This window comes from Magnolia sinica, chromosome 2, assembly GCF_029962835.1.
Source record: "Magnolia sinica isolate HGM2019 chromosome 2, MsV1, whole genome shotgun sequence".
NCBI classification, from domain to species: Eukaryota; Viridiplantae; Streptophyta; class Magnoliopsida; order Magnoliales; family Magnoliaceae; genus Magnolia; species Magnolia sinica.
Genome location: NC_080574.1, coordinates 127,612,603 through 127,631,942, shown reverse-complemented (window position 1 = coordinate 127,631,942; position 19,340 = coordinate 127,612,603). Strand labels below are relative to the sequence as shown.

Sequence of the window (19,340 nt, the reverse complement as noted above, 5' to 3'; positions counted from 1 at the left end):
TGGATCTGTTTCATTTTTGCGCTCATGCTGATATGGAAAAACGGATGGACGGTGTGGATTCAAGGTCGGCCCCAAGGTAAGGGTGATTGGCTACTCCCCTTCCAAAGCCCGCAGGCCGGTGGTCAGTGCTCTGTCGGCCCCACCATGACGTATGTGTTTCATCCATTTTTAACATATCATTTTATGGCTTGAACCCAAAAGTTATAGGTATATAAATCTCAAGTGGACCACACCATAGGAAAACAACAGATTGGATATGCAACATTAAAATCGTCATAAGGCCCACTGTACTGTTCATTTGACATACAATCTGTTGATCAGGTCATACTGACATAGATAAAGGGAAAAAACAAAGATCATCTTGATCCAAAACTTTTATGGACCCCAAAAAGTTTTTAATGGTCAACTTTCATTCAACACTGTTTCATGTAATGCGGTCCACTTGAGATTGGGATATACCTCACTTTTTGTCTCGTACCCTAAAATGATCTATAAAAATATATGGACGGCATGGGTGAAACACATACATCATAGTGGGGCCCACGGAGCACCTACCATCAGCCATTGGCTGGTGGCAGGGGGAGTAGCCAATCCGTTTCCGGCACCGCCTAGGTGATGTGTGCCGCACCTAATCTTCGCCCTGTCCTCCACAGCCCATTCAGGTCATCTATTTAATGAAGATTAAATATCACAACATAAATACTGTCCTAATTTACCCATTTTGTACAAGCGTTTCACATCGTCCATTGATCCAGACGGTTGATTTTATGGGCCCACTGCAGATGGGGGTGATCCAAAATTATTCCAGATTGGAAGATCCTAACCATCAACATATTGGAAATTTTCTAGGGTCGTTGCTGTATTTTATTCTCAACCACCCATCTTTTGTGGGCCGTTGATCAATTAACGGATCCTCTGCTTTGGTAGATTTTTTTAGGAATCTCTCACCCACAGTAGGGCCCATAAGATCATAGATCTGAATGACCAAACATGAGGCCATTTGTATATAGTAACACGTCCGACATCACATTCGCACGTGTTCTCCCACGTGAGGCGAGTGTACCTCTAAACATCATTCGACCGATTTCACTTCAGCATATTTTTAAGCGGTAGTTCTAACTGTCTAACTGATAGACTTTAAAGTGGACCCATTTTCGTTATAAACAATGCATAACAAGGACAAGAATCAACGGTGAAGATCACGTTTTGTTGTAACAAGGAACGGTACGGAAAATTCTTATTTTAGTGGCTTGAATGCACATTTCATGTACACGACAGCTCGAAATAAACGTAGAGAAAATGATGGATAATGTAGAGTATCAAGGACGGAAGCAGATTGTGTCTGGCCTTAATCGGACCTTTAAGCATCCTACCAAATTTATGTGGGGCCACCTTAATGTATATGTTTACTTACGCTGTTCATCCCTTTTCCCATATCATGTTAAGATATGGGTTCAAAAATGAATCAGACTCAACATTTTAATAGACCACACTAGATATAACCATTGTATTTAATATTTTGTGCATTTAATGAGCATTTAATGCAACCAAGTATGCTATTTAGTGTAGCCCACTTAAGCCTTGGATCTAAATCATTTTTGGGCCATATCTTAACATGATTTTTTCAAAAAAAAAAAGAGAGAGAGAGAGAAAGATGAACACCATGGATAAACATATACATTATGGTCAGCTTCTACACAAATTTAGCCAGAGACTTAAAGGTTGAATGAGTTCGAACACAATCTACTTATATTACCAACACTTAAAGGTTGAATGGGTTCGAACACAATCTACTTAGATTAACGACTCCCATTCAGCTGTAACCCCTCGTTGCTGAGGTAGGTGTTGTACAAGCTTTGTGACCTCATTACCTTGTATGTGTTTTATTCATGCCCCAAAATCATTTTGTGAAATTATTTTAGGGCATGAGTTCAAAAATGAAGCAAATCCAAAGATAAGTGGACTGCATTAGAGAAAGCAGTGGGGATAATGACATCCATTATTGAAACCTAAATGGGGCTTACTTCAATATTTATTTGCCGTCCAAGTTGTTTATAAAGTCATAAACATGGATTAAGGAAAAAATTATAAATATTGGTTTGACTCAAAATTACTGCAGCCTCTAAAAATCTCCAACACTAGGTGTCCAATCCCCACTCTATTCTTATGTCGTCCAACATATTAAAGAAGTCATATAAACTTGAATGCAATAAAAGTTTTGAGGTGTCAAGAAGGTTTCAATAGTCAATGTTCAATTCCCACTCAGTGGTCCACTTGAGCTTTAGATCTACTTCAATTTTAAACTCATGTTTTAAATGATTTGACAAAATGAATGAACAACATTGATAAAACACATATATCAATGCCACAGAGCTTTTCCAAAGAGGGGTCAATGGGGACTGGGACTAGGCCCAACCTGAGCTATGCAAAATAAATATTTTAAATAGGCTTGGCTGGGCCGGTAGGTGCAGCCAGACCAGTTCAAAATCCAAGCCAAGGCTCGCCTATGGGTTATACACACCTATTGAGATAAACATCCATCTCACCATTTTCTTTGAGTCGGTGTGATGATGTCAATCCAGCCAAGCTTTGTATTGAAAAAATAGAAATGATATTCTTTTAGAGCCTCCTTATATAGGCAATTTTGAGTTTGTAAATTGGGATTTGACATTGAGATTTAATTAAGTGTTTTCTCTTATGAAGTGACATCCAATTTCTTTACATTTGATTCTTTTAAAAAAAATTAAATTACCAATTATATAAATAACAGCTTAATTATCATAAAAGAGTTTCATGTTTCAACATCCAATTATTATTTATTTGAGGCCCATTAGATCAACGGTTCTGATTATGCCTAGGCCATTGGAAGAGTAGAAAAAATTACCAAATTCCAAGGATGCCACCAGCTATTATTAATTCAGACAATGACACCCCAAATCCTTGCAAATCTCTACTCTTTTCTTTTTTTAACCAAATTATTCTCATTAGCTTGAAAACTTAGGGCCAACTAATTTTCTACCAAATTCCCTCATTTGATTATCATAAAAGAGTTTCATGTTTCAACATCCAATTATTATTCATTTGAGGCCCATCAGATCAACAGTTCTAATTATGCCTAGGCCATTGGAAGATTAGAAAGACTTACCAAATTCCAAGGATGCCACCAGCTATTATTAATTCAGACAATGACACCCCAAATCCTTGCAAATCTCTACTCTTTTCTTTTTTTAACCAAATTATTCTCATTAGCTTGAAAACTTAGGGCCAATTAATTTTCTACCAAATTCTCTCATTTGATTATCATAAAAGAGTTTCATGTTTCAACATCCAATTATTATTTATTTGAGGCCCATCAGATCAACGTTTCTAATTATGCCTAGGCCATTGGAAGATTAGAAAGACTCACCAAATTCCGAGGATGCCACCAGCTATTATTAATTCAGACAATGACACCTAGAGGTAGGCATCGAGGGCTTGTCCATGATGTACTCGAGTTCGAGCTCGAGTTCGAGCTTGGCCTTGAGCTCAACATTGAAGCTTGGCTTGTTTGCCAAAGCTGTCATGTCGAGTTCGAGTCGAGCTAGTGGTTTGACTCGAGTTGAGTTTACCTTGAGTCGAGCTCGAGCTTGTTGGGTGAAAGAGTAATGGATTTTGTTCTTGATCCTCCTCCATTAATGAAAATTTCAAAAATCTTAAGAGAATCAAAGCAAAACTCGATGAAAAAACCAAACAAAGCTTCAAATCGAATGAGGAAAACTGTAAGAATCGATTTGTTCTTGATCTTCTTCCACCAGCAGAAATCCAAGTACTAGAAAAGAAACAGAGCAGAACACAGATCAGGAATCCAAGTAAAGAGCTCTAGCCAATCAGATCATTGGATTTCCTTGAAGCTCTAACAAATATGAGAAGAACTCATCTCAAATTTCTTGAGTTTCTCGCCTAAGAAGTAGATCTCAAAAGATTGAAATCATATTATTGTGGAGCTAAATGAAAACTGGTGGTGATGGTCGGGGCTGGCGTGCGGCTGGCAGTGGGTAGAGAAAGAGAAGAAAGGGAAAGGGAAGGGGGTGCGTGCGGTCGGGTAGAAACTCTAGGGTTTGTTATTTATTTTTTTATTTTTAAGTTTAAACTTAAAACTTATATATATATATATATATATATATATATATATATATATAAAATATTTAATCGAGCTCGAGTTCGAGTCTAGCCGAGTTGAAATGCCCTCTAATCGAACTTGGCTTGAACTCAACTCGAGCTTCAAATAATTAGCTTGGCTGGGCTTGAATTAGCCATTCAAGCCGAGTTGATCCGAGCTGACTCAGGCCGAGTCGAGCGAGCTTTTCGAGCTAGCTTGACTCGTGAACAGCCCTAATAACACCCCAAATCCTTGCAAATCTCTACTCTTTTCTTTTTTTAACCAAATTATTTTCATTAGCTTGAAAACTTAGGCCAATTAATTTTCTACCAAATTCCCTCATTTGATTGAAATGATGGGCCACTCTTATATTTCCTGGGTAGTCCGCTGACTAATAAAATGAATCTGTCGTCAGCTAGTTTGCACGTTGATATGGATGATCACAACCGTTCAAGAGTCAGGTTCCACTATCATTAGGTTATATGCAATGTATGAGCTACCAAGAACAATCCTAGCCATCCGACATTGACACATAAAATCATGTAATGGTCCATCCAATCCAACTCCGTTTCTAAACGGTTAGGATCATCTTTTACTTGAAAAAGAGGACCGTCCATGGTGAACCCACCTCTTAAAGCGGGACTTACGCTGATCCACGTGGCGCATTGAGTGGTCCGAGGAATTTTATCTCTCCACGTGCATCCCACGTGCCCACCTAACTAGGCAGCTTAATGGAGAGATTTTGGTCAATTCAAAGTAGGTGACGTGCATCTTTATCGTTTTAATAGAAAAATAAAATGTTTAAACTCACCGCTGATCAACTGTGATTCATGGAATTGATTTGATGGGGCCAATTATCGAACGGTTAGGATCAATGCAGGAGATTCTAGGGTCGCCCACCAATTGATTTGATTCAACCATCAGCACCACATACACAGAACCGAGTCTGACCAAGAGGTCTTACTGTTTGACCAATGTGATCATCAACTTAGCTTAATAACACACAAAACTCGACTTGACTCGACTCAGAAACCCAGTTGACTCGAAAACTTTACTAAGCCCACACGCGTGTGCAATAAACGCCACACATGTGCCAGCATGGCATTATAAGTCCGAGATCAAATCCATTTGTTAGAGTGCCACCACTATATTAATGCCTTAGACCAAGAATCAAGTTGATCCATAGGTCAGGTGGACCACATTTTGTATAGCCCAACTGTATGGCTCCAAAAAACTTGGCTGTAGTTTTGTAACCCATCCACCTGTTTCCAATAAGAAAGTATGTAAAAGGTCAGGTGAACCTGATGGGTGGATTGGATCTCACACTCTATGACATGCTGGCACATTTGTGGTATGTGCATGAGTTTTATTACACAAGCATGTGTGCTTAACAAAGCTCTAAATAATAAATAAATAAAAGCTATGTTAAGATCAAATGCATGTGCATTAAAGATCATGAGATAGGTCTGAACATTTTAGCCAAGTTTTTCAAAGCTGTACATTTATTTCACTGTGGCCCACTTGATCAGTGGATCAACCTGATTCTTGGGCTATGCATTAATGGAGTTGTCTCATTCTGATAGATGGATTCAATCTCAGACTTATCCTGCCATGCTGACACATGTGATGTGTACACGAGCTTTATTTCAGCTTACCAAAGCTCTATAATACATGTAAGTTTTTTTTTTTTTTTTTTTTTGAAGTTATGAAACTATGATTCTCAGGCTGTGGTCCGACAAAATGGGGCCCATGATTTGGATGGTCTGCATTGATCACCTCAACCAAACGACCGGATGAGCATATTCTAAAGGCACATTGGAACAATTCCATGACATAAAAGTATACAACCTCAGGGAAAAAAAAAGTATATATCATAAATAAAAAGCTAGCTCTCTCAACCACTCAAGTGGATAAGAATGCTATTTCCTCTGTAGTGACGTCTACGATGCTGACTAGAAATATAAAAGGATGAGGCATGAGCCATACGAATTAATTGAGCAGTTGCTCCTGTTTTGTTTTAACCTGCTATTGGTGGCCCACAGATGGGATAGGATTTTCCATTTGCAAAACTACTTTTGGAATGCGGCATGTTCATGCCAAGGTCCATCCATGGATCTAGTAAGGAATTTCTACAATGTGTCATGCATGCCTTTGGATTGAAGCCAACCCAAACACCATCACCGAGATCCGGAGATGCACCTGGTGGGCCTCATCATGGACACACCAATGGTCCACAAGAAAGGAAAATTGATCAAACGACCAAGATTTATCGTAATCCACAACGTGGCAAATGCCGGTTCTACACGCAACTATAGAGGCCAAAGTGGCGCCTTTGTAGGACATTTGAGCTCGTGTGCAATCCATCATGTGGATCATCAAACTTAAGGTTGTTCAAATGTCACCTTTGAGATTATTATTATTATTATTAGCTGAAGGACAAACAAGACTATCAGAGTAAATTAAATTAAAAGGTTGGTAGGTGATTTGATGTTAATGAGAAGATCTAATCATAGCATTGAACTAATGTTACCTAAAACATGAAAAACCCTATGTTTTCCATTTCGTATAGAGGGTTATGGATTATAGATCATTTTTGATCCAGATCGTTACTTTTATAACCCAAAATTATGGATCTTTGTTCTTACCATTGATTAGGTTAATACAAAATGTAAATTTACAATGTACTTATCTATACTTCTATTTATTTAGTTATAATATACACTAAGCATGGACGATCTCTAATAATCATAATAATAATCATTTCCTATAAAAGTATACTACATACACTATACGTATTAGAGTGATGCACATGATCCTACCCCTAGCATACCACATATTCCTGCTCCCATACCACGTACCAAAGTGACCCATGATCCAGTTGCATTGAACAACTGGATGGAAGTAGATCATAGACCTTGAATAAAATCTAGAACAAAATTAGAAGATGTTTATGACCAAGTCACTATCTTTAGGACAAGTTCCACCCTACTCAAATGGAATAGTTCTTATAAGAAATTGCCATCCCACCAACAATGTACATTTCAACTGCACTTCTAGATCAACCAAAAGACGGCATTGAGTTGTTACTTTAGAGAAGAGAAAGAGACTTTGTCCTGTCAAAAACTTGTGATAATGGTTTATGTAGACCAGAGAATTGCTGCGCACGGTCATGACAATTCATGAAGACTCTCCTCTTTCAAAACAGCCATCAGTTGTGAATTTTTAAAAGATAGTTTCTAAAACATGCAATTGTTGGAGAGGAAAGAACAGTTAAAAATAAATTTCCGTTGACATGACCAAAAGTTTGTCCCGCTAAAATGGTCTAGGCTTACTAGATCTTATAATTTTCACATTTTGGTCTAGGCTTACTAGAGATTATTATCACAGATATGTTCATTGCCATAACAGCACTCGTACTAAAAACGTTTTAAGATTAGACACTTGGAACAAGAAAAGCATATAAAAATGGTCACCTTGAGTGAACCAAATTGCAAGGTTGGTGGCTACACGATTTTGATGTTAATCAAAAGATGAAGTCATACGAGGAAACTACACTACATGAGACAAGCAGGGAGACAGAACCATGAACTAATCGGGAACAAGGAATTAAGAACTAACCGTGATTAAGGTAGGTATTTCTAAGACAAGTATAACCCATTGAGATGCAACGGTTTTCACAACAGATTGTCTCTAAAATAAACTAATAATGTGTATTTCAACTCTAGTTGCACTACTAAATCAAACTAAGGATGTTGTTGAGCGAATGAATGTTGCTGGGATGACTGGGAAGAAACTCGTGATAAGGTTTCATATACAACTGGGGAGAACTCATGACAAGGGTTCATATAGACCAGAGAGGCCTTGAATGATCATGACTGCCCATGCGCATTGATTCTCCTCCCAACAAAAAGGTCCTCGGTAAAATATGTGGCTCACCCAACTCAACCCTGAGAATGTGTACGTGTGACAAAACACCCCACCACACCCCATCTTAGCGCACATGTATAGTCTCTTGAAGACATGTGCCCCACAAGACAATAAAGCAATCTCAACTTTGGTCAAATCATTTATAAGGGACCCCACCCAATACACAGATCAGATGTTTTGGGCCTAACTTCCTCGACATGGGTTGGATTTCAGGCCCACTGAAAAATGGGTTCCAGCTGGGACCAAAGCACAATGAATTTTCTGTTGAGGCCAGCCTAAGCCAGGATCCTGGCATGTCTATGAACACCCTGAGTCAGAGAAAGACCCTATAGGCTTCTGTCCAAATGATGTTTATTCACATATTCCCCAACAATAATAATAATAATGAAATGAATAATAAAATAAATTGAAACGGTCAGTAATAAGAAGCAATAGCGGCTTAAAATGAAGGATAAAATTCATTGATTCTCAAGCATGGGAGTTGCCATAGAAAAAGTTAGCTTTCTCATGCACCACACAATTAGCTGTCCTGATGATGATATGATAAAATTAGACAGCCTCGATAATTAATATATATTCACTACACATGAAAAATAAAAATAAAAAGTCTACGAGATAAATAAGGTAGACAAAAGTATTTACATCCCCTTTTTGAGAAGACTGCAAGGTGTCAGTTGCATATACATGATTAGATAGATTTGTGAACAAATTAGTCCGCACTACCAGTACCTTGACAAGAAGAAACTTCATGGAGGGCGGAAGCAAACAAAGAATATTTCTTTCAGTCTGTTATTTTTGGTAACTCTAGATTGACTTTTCACTTTTTCTTGTTCCCTCTCCACTAATTTTTGTATTCTGTTAAGGCCGGTTTGGGAGCATCACAATGCTTCTACGGTAATGCGTCTCCATGGAAATCTGGTATTTCGAGAGTTTGGGAGTTGGCGGAAATGTCCCATTTCCGCTAAAATCGGCTTCTGCTTCACATATCAATTCCCAAAATACCACTGGTGAGATTTCCACCAAAATATTGCAACAGAAGAGGCCCAGGATCAAATACACTAGTTTTGAAGGAAAGTTTCATTGCTGCATATTCGAATCCCGCTTAGAATGTAACCACCAAATGCACTCATCTGCATGAATGGATGCGTTCTGGATGGAAGAACCTGCAAAATCAATAAAAAGGAAAGCAAAAGTTTTAATCCAGGTAGAAAATTTCCAAGGTTCTAATGCTCAGGAATACATAAGATATTGTACCAAAACAGATACCAGTTCTGCTAATGTTGCGGTCTCAACATAATTTTCCCAAACAAGTGGTTTCAGAGGAGCATATTAATCATTAATAGTATTGCTATCTGACACAATAACCATGGAACAAGCTGAAACTCTCTATTTTCATAATTTTGCTAGACGTAGTCTCCTACAATACCATGATACTGCATGTGATACAACATCTAATTACCATATGTAGGCTCCATTTTGGATTGGTACGTTGAACTGTGCGACTTGTCGTTGGACCGGTCAGTTCACAAGATTGTTTATAGAGCCATGACCAATTTGGGAGTGTTTCTATGGCTAGCTTAGAAACTTCCTTTAGAACTACAGTGAGATTTTTTTTCCTGGGGTGTTATTATAAGTAGTTGACTAGCTTATCATGCATTTGTAACTCAATTTCAGATCTAGAATACAGATTTTCATTTTGCAGGTTCTTTTGTGTACTTCTGGCTTTTCTTCCTGTGTCAACTTGGATTCTCTCCCAACCCAAAATCAATGAAACATACATCATCATCATCATCCATGTCCCAGGAATCTAGGGTCAGCTGACCTACATCTACTTGGGTTACCAAATACAGAGCAGACTCTGCAGCAGGACGATATGAGTCCTGAAAGGCACTAACATCAGACAATCGTATTCTCCGAAATGACATGAAGAGAACCCAGCTTGACATGCATTTATGGGTATCAATTTAAACAAGACAGGTTCCTATGTATTTAAATTCTGCATGTGTTCAGGAAACATGCAGATTTTTAACCAGATGTGCTAGCTAGTTTTACCATCACCTTTATGAAGCAGCAAAAGTAAATGAATCTCTAAGATGAGACAAGTATAACTTGAAGTAGTGCAATAGGAAATCTTCAAATCTGTGAAAGATTGTATAAGAATTTGGTACAACCTGATATTCACGTAGCCATGGTTCAGAAATTTGTAAACCAATTGCCATTTTCGCAGTCTGTAAGTTGTGCATGCATGTTGCAAGAGGCTGCATAGTTTGAACGGAAGAGTTCAGAGACTGATCCCATCACTTTCCAAACAATCATGAAACAAGGCAATAGAGGAAAAGAAACCAATTTACTAAAACCCAGAGAGAAATAAAGCTGCAGTGAACACACAAGATGGTAGAGCTCTAAATAACAGGCATTTGGACTGACACAAAAATAAATAAATACATTAAATTAAAAGTCTGGCCCAAACTGGAAGTAACAACTTAGGTCCTGCTCAGTAAGATGCCTAAAACTGAGATCTCATTTTACTTAACAGCAATACATGATTAATGTTAACAAGAACTCATTCTGTTTAGAGATCAAGAAATCGAATACATAATTACTATTAGCTAAAATGAGATGAACTCACTTTTAGGTGTCTACCAAACAGAGTCTAAGAAGATGGGAAAATAATGAAAATTTTCCATAAACAAGAACTCAAGGTTGTTTAAAAGAAAAGTTTTGTAGGCAACATTTTTAGGCAAGTAGCAGAAAATCATGCCAGGCCTACCGTTATCCATATATTAGGGAGTCCAAATCACTAATTGGGCCTTTCCTAGTATATGATAAATATTCATGCATTTCCTATCCATTGAGTGGATGGTTACAAGCATCTGATCACAGTAATTTTCAGAAGGAGCCAGTAATCAATGGTTGGAATCACACCGTGAATGGCCAAAGTATATCAAATGACAAATGTACAAGCCATACTACAGGCAATGTACTTAGCTTCCCAAGTATATCAAATGACACATCCCCCTATTTTTTGCTAGGCCAAGCGATAAGATTCCTTCCTAGGAGGAAAACATGACCTGGGGGGGATTTGATATTACCTTATCCCCAGCAAAATCAGTATCTGAATATCCTAGACCCAAGCTTACCCACTTAAAAAAACAATTTCAGATAATTTTTTCCCTTTAAATGCATGAATATCCTTTTCGTTGCTTATCAATGCTTTATACCAGGATTGCATTAATACCTACTCACATGACTCACTGCATAACTGAGATCCGGTCTCATACATAACATAGTATACATCAACCTACCTTCTACTCGAGCATAGAGAGAATATCTAACGGTTATCTATAGGAGAACCTCTTTTGAAGAGTTTTTAAACCCTTTGTCGGAGTTTATACTGATTTACAATTGTCCATATTATAACTTTAAGTATAAAATCTACATGCCTTTCTTCACTCAAACACAATGTTCCAAACTGCCCATCTCCTTCTATTTTTTATTCCCAAAATATAAGATTTCTCTCACGTCTTTTATCTTAAACTTAACTAAACCATAACAAGTTTCTTAGAGAGGCATTCTCCTACTTTTTAGCTATTTAATTGAAGTCCCACTACTATTATCGTCACTTGGGGCATGCTTTGATAGATTAAATGGCTTTGAAACGACGTGAAATGCTTGGTTAAAAGCTTGCTGAGTCAGCTTTCCAACAAGCCCAAGAATGTGTAATTCCAACACCATATGTGCAAGTTATGACGGAATTTTTGAGGATGTGTATGGTTGTTACAGGATTAACAGGTATTTTTGTTATTTTCAACATTTTGGTAAAATAAATTGTTAGGATTAAAAGTTAGGATGTAGAATGAATGGTCTAGATTGATTACGGTTAGGAGATATTATCAATGTTGTCAAATGGCAGAAGCAATCACGTGCGACCCAATGTTGTCATACACATGCAAGAAAAGAGAGAGGGCTCTATATCCCTTAGCTTTCCCGATTTGGTGGTTTTCCCATTGTTGAATCACTCTTAGGGTGACCATACCGACCTGAGCAACATGATTTGTCACTGATTAGCTATCCAAATCACAATGTTTGTCATCAATCGTCGGCTTCTGTCAACTTTTCGTTATCATCCTTGATGCACATGCCCGTCCTTTCAACAACATGTACAATCGTCATTAGAATCTCTCATAATTGTGTTTCCACTCTGGCTTCCTAGTTGTTTATTCTTGCTCTCTCCTTTGAAAATCGGTTGCTGATTCACTTCAAGCTTCATGCAACTCTACTTCAAACCCAGTTCTCTCAAATTTCCCTGAAGAATCCTAGAGCCTAATTTCACAAAACCCAAATTCCCAACTTTCCCCAATGTTAAACCCTAATCCTAAGTCCCCAATTTTCACCAAATTCTCCCGATCCGCTAGCCAAAATTCCCAAATCCATAGCTCTATCCTATAACCCAAACTAGAACCTTAATTGTCACTCTAAATCCTTTTCAGCTCCAAACCCCAAGCCAATCCTTATCTGGATGCCCATATACCCTATTGACCCAAGAAACCAATAATCAGTCCAATCCCTAATACCCTAACCAACCTATAGTACAGCTGCAACCTCTACACAATCCCAAATTCCAGCCACCTAAACTTCCATTTTTGAACTCCAATCACTTTTGAACCATAATAATCAAATATTTGCCTTAGATAGCCCACAAACACACATTCAGCTCCCAACCCCGTTCCCCAAAAAACTTAATCCAGCTCATGAACCAATGCCTTTGCAGCTTCATTCCTATCCCTTAAATTAACTTCAGCTGTAGCAAAATCTGTCCACTTCCAGCCCTATTATCCTTCAAAAAGTGCTAATTTCTTTCTTTGCAACACAAAATCCAGCCTACATCCTATCTACCAACCTTGTCCATGCATCTATCCCCAGCAAGCCTTCACCTTTAGCCTAATTTGAGCCCCAAACTCAACTCTGCTGCTGTCCTAAAACTGTACACTTTTAACCCATAGAACAGCCTTCAGCCTAATCCTGAAAGTTCAGCCATTAGCCAGTCTAAAATTGCACCCATACCCTGTTCTTTAACCTTTCCAATCACTTGGTCTCATTGAGATCTCTTCAAGACGGATATTTTTAAGGTTCATAAGGTTAGTGCTACCTAGACGCCTATACATATTATCATTTTGTCCTCGTTCATCTTCTAATTCCTTTGGCACAGCAAAGAAGTCAAGAAATTCCACCTTGTTAACTGGAAAGATGTCTGCTGCCATCCTCAGTTTGGAGGCGCAGGCAAGGACCTAAAGTCCATGAATTGGGCCCTCATGGGGAAGTGGATCTGGAGATTGGGCTCAGAATCTGGTCACCTCTGGAACAAGCTTCTCAAAAGCAAGTACGGTACTTTGGTGGGGGGCTGGTGGACTAAAGATTCGTCGACCTACAGGGCCTCGACTATCTGGAAAGACATTCTCAAAACAAAAAAGCCGGTTCTCAATGGCGTCGCTTCTGACTTGGGCAGGGGATCTAACATCAGATTCTGGGAGGATACTTGGCTGGGGGAGGTCCCCCTTAAAGACAGATTTCGCAACATCTTTCTGTTAGCCCCTCGAAAAGATATCCTGGTGGCTGAATGCTACTCCATTCTTGGAGATAACATCGTCTGGAACATCCTCTGCCGAAGAAATCTGAATGATTGGGAACTTCCAGACTTCTCGGCCCTGCTGGAAACCCTTTGCTTAGCCAGACCTTCTCTTGCAGGCGTAGATAGACTCCTTTGGAAACTGGAAAAGTCCCGCAGTTTCTCCGTCAGCTCTCTCTACCATCTTATCCACAATAACCAGGCCAGATCCTCTCCCTCTCATCCCTCTCACATGGAGATACCTGACCCCCCAAAAGTTCATCATTTTCGGGTGGATTGTTAGCAAGAAGAAGATTCTAACCATAGACAATCTGAAAAAAAGAGGAATGCCGCTTGCAAACATCTGCCTCTGCTGTATGCGAAACGAGGAAACAGTTGACCACCACCTCCTCCACTGCTCCTTCATTTCCAAGCCCTGGGCCGATACCTGTTCTCTATTCAAGGTCCCTTGGTGTGCTCCCGAATCTGTGGACCGCCTTTTATTCGCGTGGCATGGGGTGAATATTGGTAAAAAGACAACTAGACTTTGGAGGATGGCGATCCTCTCCATCTGGTGGTCTGTCTGGATCGAAAGAAACAACAGATGTTTCGATAAAGTTTCAAACTCGATTGACGCTGTCATTTCCAAGTCCAAGCGGCCGCTTATCGAATGGGCTTCCCATGTAGACAATTGGTCAGCTGAGGACCTCTGTTTTTTAGGCGTTTAGGGGCTGCAATCTCTGCAGCCTTTCTCTTCCTTTTCTTTTCTTTTCTCTTCTTTGTATCTTTTTCTTCTTAATGAAATCGTTATCTTTCAAAAAAAAAAAAAAATTCCAATCCAAGTTATCCTGACTATCACAAACATCATACTGCCCCAATTCTTACCTGTCTACCTATGTCGATACTAACCGTATATATGTTGGCATTTTGTCATAGCCACTCATTTTTACAAGCCATAGATCAGGTGATTAGCATCATCCAAATAAAAGTGCTTCTTTGGAATCATAAGCAAACCATGGTGGGGTCTATCAAATAGACATCTCCAAATAATGAGTGAGCCTAATTTTTATTTGCTTGATCTTGGCCTTCCATTTTTCATGTTGTTGATCAGAAGGATAGGATCATCCAATCAATGGCCTACCAAAAGTTGTAAGGAAAAAATGGACAGTCAAGATCAATGATTAGTCATCCTGTGCATCGATTAACTATTTTCAGAGAATGCTAAGTTGCTAACCTCCACACAAAAATAGAGTATATTAATGCTGCCACATTACAAGGATTTTTTTTTTTTTTTTTAAAGGATTGTACATTACAATTCTTCCTGTAATGTTTCAGAAGTGCCAGACATGCATGTGGGTGATGTTTTAGGGGTGCTAATGTTAACCAGGTTAGGCCCCAAAATCTTCAATCAATGCCCACATTTCGTTACATCATTGAATGGTCCTGAACATCATGAGGACATTAACATCTTGTGAAAGATGCATTTAAGTAAAATGGCAAAGACTAAAATTTTCTGGACAGCGCATTGTTAGTTATCAGTAAAAATGCCAAATAGAAAAGAATTCAATTGCAGTTCATCAAGGTGAGAACGCGAAAATCAATCATGCACGAAAGGAAGGCATATGGAATTAGATCAATTCCCTGATCTACAATTTTCAGAAAAGACAATTAAGGCATTTAGACAAAGAAGTAGAAAAATATATCTTCTTGTATTCATATTGTACAAGGATGAGTTATATGTTCTCAATCAACAGGGGACTTCCTGTTATGCACTGATCTTGTACATGTGGAGCCAGGATCATTCCATTGATCTGCGGCCCCATATGGTACCTTGCCCAGAATAATCTCCTCAATTAGTCAACTCTAACCTTTCCATTGCTGGTTTGTAAATACATAATTAAGAAAAATTTCACCAACAAGCCACATTTAATGGAGGAAAGACCAAAGATTCAATGGCCAGGATCTTCTAATCTGGGGGGCATAGTACATCCATGATGGAGGCCGTCAGATCAATGGCTTGGACAAAGCACCCATGCCCACGCAGGCACAGGATCAGTGCCCAATAGGGAAGATACCTGTTCGTTATGAACAGAGAACTCAGCCTCATATTTTAATATGGAAAAGGGAATGAAATAAAATAACTGAATTGTTTAACAACTGATAGGTATGCCACATCAATTCAATAGCTTTTAACATGATTACCATTAAAAAGAGTAGACTAACAGATGCACACAAAATAAAGCCAACAGGACCCAGGGCATTGGACCTGAAGATATTGATGATAAATGGCAAATGGCGCTGAATTCGAAAGAAGTGGTAGAAGCTCTTGAACTATGCTCCACATATCCAGCTCTATAGATGCAATTATTAGGCTGTGCAAAAGGTTGAATCTTAGTATCACCACTGAATATTAATAACTTGCTAGCACTCAGCCATTTAGTACATCCTTTTGTATATTTACCTAGTAAAACCATTTTCTTTCCACATCTTTATGGCTTCCGGTGATGCCCTTCTTCCAAGTTTTGTTGATTTGCAAATCTTGGGAATCGTGTAAGTGTTGTCATCATGTATGCCATCTAAGTGGTTAGTAGAACAAGGAGACATATCCATAGGATCCAAAGCTCCATTGCCAGAAGAAAGAGATGTATCAGTGGTGCTAACTGATGGCTGAGATGAGTTAAGAGCAGAATTGAGACACAAGTACCAGAACATTAGATGAGACACATTCAGTTGACAAGGCAGTTTTGGCAACAATTGACTGAATTCTAGACACCAAACCTTTTCATGAGATAAGGATTGTTCAGTACTGCTGTTTTGATCAAAACAAAGTTCAGAGATAGGAGACTGCACAATCCTGCATTAAAACAAATGTATAAATATCCCAAACTTTCAGGGGAAAAAAAAAAAAAAGAGTAAAATATATAAATACAGGAGTACCAAACTGATTTTAACTATGTCCAAGATGGTAGGACACGACACAACCCAAACTAGACCCAATTTTGACCAGGCCAATTCTCCAAATGGTGGACCCAAACCTGGTCTGATTTCTAAATGAGTCTGGAAAATTGGATCTGGATGCATTAAGATCAGGTTGGGTCCATTGGGTAACCTTTTGATAGCCCTAGTTAGTTGAGGAATATATTCTATAGTTCCCAACTGAAAACTCAATTTGAATTATTTGACAACTACAAAAAGCATTTGACCTCTAGAATTTCAGGGACAACAATGAAGACGTTCTCTACAAAGAGAGCTTCCAACATTCTTCAGTTATTGATGCACATTCTCTCGAGTGACCCTTAAAAAACATTGAAAGTTCAATATATTACTTGGGTACTTTATTGAACCCATTTGATCCCCAAAGTTTGGGGATGAAGAAATGGCTATATGCTTATAACATTTTAGTATTTTTAATACAAATACCTGTAACTTTAACATACCTGTAACATATTAAACATTAAAATATAATTTTATATTTTCTCAGTATTTTAAATTTTTAATATAACATTTTAAGGAACACCTAAGCCATATTTGAAACAAATACAAATCCCATACCAAACCTGTACTGTGTCATATCCAATGTAGTCACCCAACAGGATGTGAAGGATCAGGTATCACATAGCCTAAGGAATAGAATAGGCAATTAAAGTCAAGAAGGAACAACAGTTGGCCTACTCTTCACTTTCTTTTCTTTCTTTCTTTCTTTCTTTCTTTGTCATATCCAACATGGTCACCCAACAGGCAATTAAAGGCAATTAAACCTGTACTGTGTCATATCCAACATGGTCACCCAACAGGATGAAAAGTCATCTGCTGAAACATTGTCAATAACCATCCCACCCGATGATGACCAAGCCTCCTTTGCAGTCAGCAATCTCCTTTTGATCCAGCCCCCAGCCACAATTCTAGTCTTAAACATTTGAAAAGCAGCTTCTTGTGAGTTGGATTTATGACAGAATGTTTTGTTGTTTCACTCCTTTCAAATTGACAAAATTCTGTCAAGAATCGATAGTGCCAGAGGGATTTGTTTTTTCTTCCTTTTGGTCCCCCTCCATGCTTGGAAAAGACCTGGAATTGATCTTGGCAATGACCCATTCAATACCAAAATGGGCAACAATCCTCCGCCAAATGTTCAAAGAGAAGCTATATTGAGTAAAGAGGTCAGCCATCTCTTCATCCCCAATGCACATGATGCATACATTTGGCATGATCCAATTTATTGACGTCAAGTGATTTATGGTGAGGATCTATCCTTTCCAACCAAACCGCCCAAAAGCCACTACCCGTGTTGGGCCAAGGAATCTCCATATCTGATGAGCCACTCCTGTAATAGAATAGAAGGATTTGAGTCATTTGACCAAACGGATCCTGCTCCTTTCCAAACCCCACCATCAAGAATCCATGTCCTTCTGATATATATAAATAGAATCCAGCTTCTCCATCATTCTAACATAATCAAAAATCTCTTCATCTGCAAGGTTCTTTCGAAATTCAACGACCGCTGTTCAAGCCCCATTCATATCATATAGATTCGACAACCATGACTCTCCAATGGCCACCACATACATAACATCGAATCATGCTGCAAATGGCTTCATTTTCACATCACACATCCTCACAAAAACGGAGCCTTGAGCCCTGTCCAATCCTTTATTAACTTTCGAGAATGCACTTTCCAACCACAAATCAAATTCAAAACGTATGATGCTCTTTAAAGAGAAGAATCCCCTGTACCAATATCCAGGTATTGTACCATACTTACATGCAATCATAAATTTACATAAGTTGTTTCTGCATTCAAGGAGCCCCCAACACTAGCCTAGATTTAAAAAGGGGCCGGAAGTAGACAAGCATACTATGTGGGTAACGGAAGCCAGGTGGTTGACGAAAGGCAGATTTGTAGCTCTATTGTGCAATTTTATGAGCAGTTGTTGTCTAAGGAAAATTGGCAGTGGCCATTGCTGAATCAGCTGGACTTTCCAAGATTGTCAGAAACCCAAGCCACAGCACTTGAAAGCCTGGTCTCAGAGGAGGGAGTGCAGGTGGCAATTGCCTTGCTCAGTACGGATAAGGTCCCGAGGCCAGATGGCTTCCTTGTGTCCTTTTTCCAAGTATTCTAGAGGGAGGTGAAGGCAGATGTGGTTGCTTTTGTTAAGGAATTTTTCAAAAGGAAAGGGCTATGCAGGGAGTCGGGGGCCTCTTTCATCGCTCTCATTCCAAAGACAAATAGTGCTGAAAATCTGAAACACTTCAGGCCAATAAGCCTTTTGGGTAACGGATATAAAATTCTCACTAAAAGCTTATCTGTTCAACAATGTTTTAAATATCGATGATATCGGCCGATATATTCCACGATACATCTTGTATCCCACCTGTGCAATACGAAACGCACAGGTAGTACCAATATATCCCACATGTTTGATCCGATGAGCATTTTCAATTTTTGATTGCTTTTTTTAATATATATATATATATGTGTGTGTGTGTGTGTGTGTGTGTGTGTGTGTGTGTGTGTTAAATCAGTGTCAAATGGTTATAAATCCATTGGTTATTCATGTTTTGCATGAAAAATCATGGAGTTAGAGCTTTGATTTTGATATCCATTGATTCTTCATGTTCTCCATGTTTTTTTCAAAATTTTCCTTTAACCAGCTATCAATTGAGACTAATTTT

The 19,340-nt window shown here is 38.7% G+C and overlaps 1 protein-coding gene across 6 annotated transcripts in view; it reads right to left on the bottom strand.

Annotated features, from left to right (window-relative positions):
- Nucleotides 1-8,504: 8,504 nt before the first annotated feature.
- The window catches only part of LOC131237593 (uncharacterized), a 54,921-nt gene continuing 44,085 nt past the window's right edge, over nucleotides 8,505-19,340 (bottom strand). For 4 of the 6 annotated variants that reach the window (XM_058235449.1, XM_058235447.1, XM_058235448.1 and 1 more), the window contains 5 exons: nucleotides 16,449-16,524; nucleotides 16,132-16,337; nucleotides 15,937-16,042; nucleotides 10,237-10,323; nucleotides 8,505-9,228 (listed from right to left, as the gene is read on the bottom strand). In XM_058235449.1, the coding sequence (XP_058091432.1) occupies nucleotides 9,124-9,228; nucleotides 10,237-10,323; nucleotides 15,937-16,042; nucleotides 16,132-16,337; nucleotides 16,449-16,524 (580 nt within the window). In that variant the 3' untranslated portion in view covers nucleotides 8,505-9,123. Of the gene's footprint in view, nucleotides 9,229-10,236; nucleotides 10,324-15,872; nucleotides 16,043-16,131; nucleotides 16,338-16,448; nucleotides 16,525-19,340 lie in introns of those variants that run through there. The other 2 variants (XM_058235450.1, XM_058235451.1) reach the window with 2 other exon arrangements.